Here is a 7,139-nt window from a genome sequence, read left to right as displayed (position 1 = left end):
GCATGTGTACTAAATTAAGTATAAACAAACAGAGTGACACACCATTGTGGCATAGTTAAAAAAGAGGCAGTGCACCTAGGCTCTAGGTGATAGCAAAACGCTTAGCGCATAAGCATGCACTTTGGTCAGAAAAGCGCAAGGAGGTGGCAAAACGCACAATTAATGCCTATCGCTTTTTTTAACTATGCATTGTGGCTCCTACGATGGTATTTATGAAGTTGTTCTTATCCTACTTTCTTTGTGCTTATCTTTTTTTTCAGGGCCATGAAGCATATCTTAATGGAATGCGGTTATCTGATAGTTGCCCATGTGATCGGATCAAAGACCTTAAAGCTGTAGAGCTTTGTAGAATTGAGGGTCTTGGTTATTCAGCTTATGGTGAAAGCTGTTGTACATTAGCACTTAAATTCATTGATGACACTTCAAGCGGATTTGGCAAACAGTTTATAATCACATTGCTTGAGCTGGCTGACTTTTCTGATTTTCTTGTGGAAAGAACACGGTTTGAAGCTACTATTGTGCAGAACTGGACTATCAGAGATAAGTGCAAAGTTTGGTGCATGGATGATGGAGAGGGAGAACGAAGTTGGTGGGAGGGACATGTGTTGGCAATAACACCTGATTCGCCTGATTTTCCTGAGAGTCCATGGCTTAAATATGCTATACAGTTTTATGATGGTTCTGACTTTCTGTATAGCCCCTGGGAGCTCCATGCTGCTGGCCCATTGGTTCCATGGAAACATCCACATATTGATTCCAGTATCAGGAATAAACTGTTATCAGCAATGACCACTTTACAGAAAATGTCTCACAAAAACCAGGTAAAGTCGGAAAATCCAACTCGGTGCCCAGGCTCATCTGCTCCCGCTCAGAAAAAAAATCAAAAGAAATACTAGAAAAATTCAAAAAAATCCAAATGTTTTTTGGGTGGTAGATAATTTGATGCGTGAGGTCCTCTCTAAATTTCAACTAATTTGGACATCTGAGCAGCTCTCTGCAAAAAAGACAAATCGGGTCAAAACAGTGCGTGAACAGTAAACATTTTTACAGACCCTGATTTTGTTTTTTTTTGCCGAGAGCTGCTCAGATGTCTAAATGAGTTGAAATTTGGAGCGGACCTCATGCATCAAATTATCTACCACCCAAAAAAAACTTAGAATTTTTTTGAATTTTTCTAGCATTTGTTTTGATTTTTTTTCTGGGAGGGGGTGCAGATGAGCCCGGGAGCAGAAACTCCGCGTCCGGTAAAGTCAATCTATTCTTCATTTTGTTTACACTCTTTGATTACTCGTTGATTTGATGAAATTTTATTATGGATCTTCAGGATTACTATGGTGTTCTGAAGTTGGATACTGTTGTAGGAGAATCAGATTTCATAAACAGGTAACTCCTTTATGGTTGGCAAATCTTGTGGCATGCATGAAACATAGATTTTGCTAATTGACATTCTGTCATTAAAGTCAAAGAAATGCTGTGTTGACCTGCTGGCTGTGCCTCAACAAGTCCCATTTTCCATTTCAATTATGAGGCATAGTTGTTAGAATACATTTATTTAAAACAAGGTGTTGCATTAAATTGTTATGTTATTTTATTATCTGTTTCGTCAATATATATGCTAATAGGATGAGTATCTAGAATATCAGAAGGCCCTGTGTAAATTTGTATGAATGTTTCTTTCATACTGAATCTTCATAGTACTTATCCTTGCAAGGGTTGTTGTTGTATTACAAATACTCCTACATATTGTAGAAGTATTTTTCTGAGAGTTGGTACCTCCTTTCCTCAACATTGTTGGTTTGGAAAACTGTTTCACACGGAGTATAATTGGTGCTTTTTATCTATGAAGTACTCCCTCCCTCCCATAATATAAGACGTCATTACATCCATTATACTCACATATTGGATTTAATAACGTCTTTATTATGGGATGGAGGGAGTAACATACATCTAAGAAATATTTTTTTTTGTCTGCACAAATTTAGGTTTCCTGTCCAGTTTTCCATCGAGGTGATCAGGGCAAGACTGCAGAACGATTACTACAGAACTCTGGATGCTGTCCAACATGATGCGACTGTGATGCTTGCCAATGCCAAGTCTTGCTTCTCAAAGAGCTCTGTAATGACCAAAAAGATCCACAGGCTATCAGAGTGGGTCAATGATAACATTCAATCGCTGTAGGGAAAGGTGCTGCTGTGCACTCCATTGGCATCCGTCCTTTTTTTCCCCACCTGAATTTACCTATCAGCCAGTGAGACGATCCTTAGGTGTGTTACCTTTTGTTAGAGGAATGCTCCAAAGTAGTTACACTGTTTGGGAGGAGATGCAAATTGATGTTAACTAACATCTCTGACCATTTGGCCCCTTGTTGCCATCAAGACAGCTTGAGAGTCTTGTTAGTAGAGAAGATTCTAGCAGAAAATGGTCTACCAGATTGTTGGATCTGTATAGACCATTGTCCTTTGTCAACCTATAAAAAAGAAGGCGAAGAAAGCTTCATCAGCATCAACTAGAAGAATAGGCGCGCCTTGCTGTGCCGATGCCACAAACCTTTTTTCTTAACATTTCAATCAATGAAATACATGTGAACTAACACTCAATATGCATATAATTTGCAACTTGTTGGTCAAACTTTATGAAGTTTGATTTCCTCAATATCGGTTGTGACATATAAAAACCTGACCATTGTACATTCCACCTTTAGTTACCCCCCACGCCCACCCCCACCCAATTGTCCTATGCAATACAGACAACAACCAGCCATATGGACACGGCATACATATATGTATACACAAAACAACAAAAAGGTCAATAGTGCATCTGCTAGAAATACATGAATTTATATTTTTTTTTGTAGTTCACACCAAAATGTATTTTATTGTGAAAATTTACAGAAATACAGAATACATCCCTATGTAAGTTTATTTTTCAGATTAAATGAAACTTCAAAATCTGTTTTTTATTTCAACAAAAGAAAATCTCAGCAGTGCCGACAATTGGCATACCCCACATTCCCAACATGGGGTAAGCTGAACCGTCTTTGCCGAGAGTGACACTCGGCAAAGCCTTTATTGAGTATGTTTGGGCCTTTCCCAACATATTGTAATTCTATGTTATAGAAATGTTGATTTTTTTTGCGGGTGAAATGTTGGAATTCTTAATAAGGGGGTTTCTCTTTGAAGATCATAATTAACAATTCTTTTATGTAAATATAAGAGTTCTGAAAATAAAGTAACTTCAATGTTTGATCCTCTTTTTATTTTATGCATTCCACATTTAAATTTATTCATTATAACAACGAGGTGGACCTTTATTTTATGCATCACACATTTAAATTTATTCATCATCACCAAGCCCGCGAAAGTTCCAGGCTAAACAACTCACTAGGGCAGGTGGGGCTAGTTCTCAACTCCTGCCAATGCAATTTTAGCATTATGGGCCTTCTTCTTTAATTGAATCCCTGTTGTCAACAAATTCTGCCGACGCTGCTCCCCCACTCTATTTTTTAATAACTTCTATTCTTAAAAGTTGATCCCAGTTTCTCAATATGCAAAGTGTCCACCTCAACCTCCCCACTAAGCCATGCATTTAGTCTTTTCTTCCATTAAGCCATCCATTTTAAGTCTACCACATAAGCAAAAAAGGCATTTAACGTATACATTATAATGTTTTTTGTATTAGTCTATGCATGTTAGTCATTCTTCACATTTTGTTCGAAATAACATTTCTAACTGTAATTCAAAAGTTTTCCCCCTCTTTTCAGACATTTTTTTATTGACTCTCAAGCTTATATTTTCTTTTCATTAGATTTAGGCATTTTTAGCAACTATTAAGCATTTTTCAACAAAATTACCGCAGCAATGCACGCGGCATCATCTAGTTATAATAGTAACCCGTTACATCAGCAGCAAAGCCTGAGATGCCAGAGCCATTCTGGTTCTTTTGTTTGTCCAAGTTAATTCCGCGATACATATGCATGCGGCCTTGACCATTGCCCTTGAAACCTCTACGTTCAAAGTCCCCTTAGCTTCGGGCAACAAACTTCTATACAATTTTTTTACTCCCGCAGATCTAGATACACTCATATTAGACAAATCTAAGACAAATAATATGGATCAGAGGAAGTAGCATTCCTATCACTTGGCTTCTGTGGCGAGGTCATCTCATCTCCCGATTCAACCTCTCCCTCTCTGGATTAAGGGGCTATTTGGTTGCCATCCTGAGAGATATTTGTCTGACCAGAGTGAAGGCTGTCTTTGCTCTTGAAAGTACCACTAGATCATGCTCTTGAAAGTACCACTAGGTCCTTCAACTTTGCCCATCTTTGCATTAACCCAACTTCTGTTTATATAGGACGTGAATCGGAGTGGCTCACGGTACGACGGCCTATCGAACTCATCTCTCCCCGCCGGTGTAGGGCCCATCAGCTCAACATGCCCAAATAAGCCACAAGAGAAACACAAATAGTGAAGGGTCCTCATACTGAATATATATAAAAAAACCAACCTCCTTCGTCTTTGCGACTCCAACTGCACCCAACGTGCCAGCGGCTCTAGTTAATCCACACTATTGTTCTTTGGGGAATCTCCCCACACATATCCACGTGCATCAGCATCTAGTTGGATTAGATCTCCCACCATGTCAGCGATCTTAATAGGCCATGTGAGACACAAAAATTAAACGGCTGGTTCATCACCCACACCCTGATCTTCATTCGATCAAATTTGAGTTTAGACGGGCATGATCGGATGTTGAATATTTCCAACACAACATAGTGCTTTCATACCGCCCAGGGACCTCCATCCCATATGCGATCTCGATCTCGCTTATTCTCAAAGCTCGCCACGAACACATTCTCTCCCATGGATCAATGTCATTCATCCCACGAACGCATCCCATATGCTTCACGTCATCCTATGTTCTTTTTCTACACCATCATGTCATTCATGTAGTTTGAGCCATCTCAAAGGGGTGCTCTGTACCAAAACAACCCGCCTACTCACCACATGTATGATCGATGATGATATGGAAAACATAACATCAGAAAATTAAGGAATAGTAGAAGATTCATGGTGTTTGTACACTCGAGCTCAAATGCACCATCATGAACTGTAAAATATAATAAAATAGAAAAAAATTAAAAAAATCTGATTTTTTGGAAACAAAAATTGTTGAATTTTCTATACATGAAATTTTGTGTAAGAAAAAACATTTCCAATGCTCTAGGCGAAAAAAGATCATATTTGATGCTCCAAAAAGACTATTTTTGGAAGTCTTTTGGAGTGATGATTTGTTGGCACACAGGAAGAAAAATAAGCAATGTTCGTTGTAAGGAAAAAAATCAGAACTGTTTGATATTTTATTCAAAATTTTACTGACATTTGCATCGAGTTCATATTAGAAGAACACTTTCGGGTTGGAGGAAAAATAAAGCCTAGAGGGAGGAGATATACATGGAGGGTCCCTATTTTTTGGTAGAGTGGATATCACATAGGAAGGAGTAGAAGATTGAACGGAAGAAAATTAAAGCATGAAGGGGAAAAAATACATCTGCAATGCACAGCTCATGGGAATTAATGCGGAGTTGTGGAGATCGACGATGGAGTTTTGTTTCAGGAGAAGACCAGTGTAGAACCGAGTAGCATGCATTGCATGAGCACCAGAGGATGTCAAAAAGGGAAATTGCATGCATCACTTGCAAGGATCAATCTGGTGCAAGATTACTTGGTGAATTGTGGAGTGGAGGAAGAATGACGAGACAAAAAATGGTGGAGGAAAGCTTTACCCTTTCTTTCTTTCTTTCTTTGGAGTGGAGGAAGAATGACGAGATAGAGAGGCATTTAGAATTGGCAGAAAATAAATGCAATACGATAAGGAAAGCTTTACCCTTTTTCTTTCTTTCTTTGGAGTGAAGGAAGAATGGCGAGATAGAGAGGCATTTACTGGCAGAAAATAAATGCAATATGATAAGAAAATCTTTACTCTTTCTTTCTTTGGAGTGAAGGAAGAATGATGAGATAGAGAGGCATTTACCGGCAGAAAATAAATGCAATACGATAATGAGAACAGATGGATTGGAGAAAGAAACGGAAAAGCTGTATCCAAGATTTTTTTAGCTTGTTATTACAATTGTCACCGTGGCTATGACAACTGTCCTCTAGTAAAAAGGTAGGAAGTAAAATAAGGGAATAATTAATACGGGTATTTATTACTATAAATTTTGTGATAAATTGACCAAATATTAGCTCCAAAAAACTTTGATACGATCACCCTAGGTACTTTTTATTTTCCACTAGAACAACAAGAATGTTGCCGTCCATATGTTTTACACTATAGCCCTTCATATATAAATTTATTCACTCCTTCCATTACCTTATATAAGCATTTAGCCCTCTTTCGACATTCCTGAATATACAACACCTCTCACCCATATACTAGTGCACCTCCACCCCCCACACCGTGCCACCTTCACATATTGCTGCTCGCCATGTTCTCACGACCTCCCATATATCTGCATCTCCCAACCCCTTGCATAGTGGCAGAGCTAGCATTCAAGCAAGACACATGCCAAAAACTAAGCTTTTTTATCTACTGTAGAGCATATCCCATGCCAACACATAAAAATAAGGCTTGAATGAAGAAATATTATATAATATAAAATGCATCAACTAATGGTTTGAGGGCATACGAAAGGGAAATTAATGGCACTGCGGTCTTATGAAAATAGTAAATCACCTTACACATGTTGATCGTCGGCGATGTGCTATCCATTGATGCAAGAAGCAATACTTGTGGGACCAACTAGTGGGAACGCCTCACCTCTTCGATGAGTAGCGAGCCCGTCTATCATCATCAAGGGCGTCACGGCGGCAAATGCACATCACATGTAGGTCGCGTGTGTGAACTGGCCTGGTTCTATTGCACAACAAGCAGGCCAAGATGGGTCTTCGAGCATCTGATCCATTAAATCGGTTGCTCAATTCATGCATCGCCTCGACTGCTTGCTCCTCTGTGGCCTAGAATTACCCGGCTGACTTTGGACTCGGTAAAAGAGTGAGTGCTCACATAGATTGAGGGATTGGTACCTTAATAATGGTATGGCTAGTATTTCACACCGCATACCAACTCAAGTGTCTCTGATA

At 39.0% G+C, this 7,139-nt stretch overlaps 1 protein-coding gene across 2 annotated transcripts in view; it reads left to right on the top strand.

Moving 5' to 3' along the window:
- The window catches only part of LOC123073884 (uncharacterized), a 6,267-nt gene extending 3,651 nt beyond the window's left edge, over positions 1-2,616 (top strand). Inside the window, exons 7-9 of one of the 2 annotated variants that reach the window (XM_044496886.1) lie at positions 261-821; positions 1,325-1,383; positions 2,029-2,616. In XM_044496886.1, the coding sequence (XP_044352821.1) occupies positions 261-821; positions 1,325-1,383; positions 2,029-2,077 (669 nt within the window). In that variant the 3' untranslated portion in view covers positions 2,078-2,616. Of the gene's footprint in view, positions 1-260; positions 822-1,324; positions 1,384-1,982 lie in introns of both variants that reach the window. The other variant, XM_044496885.1, reaches the window with a different exon arrangement.
- The last annotated feature ends 4,523 nt before the right edge of the window (positions 2,617-7,139 follow it).

The sequence above is a fragment of the Triticum aestivum genome, chromosome 3D (assembly GCF_018294505.1).
Source record: "Triticum aestivum cultivar Chinese Spring chromosome 3D, IWGSC CS RefSeq v2.1, whole genome shotgun sequence".
Taxonomy (NCBI): Eukaryota; Viridiplantae; Streptophyta; class Magnoliopsida; order Poales; family Poaceae; genus Triticum; species Triticum aestivum.
The sequence above is the reverse complement of the archived record's forward strand: the minus strand, read 5'-3'. Positions and strand labels throughout refer to the sequence as shown.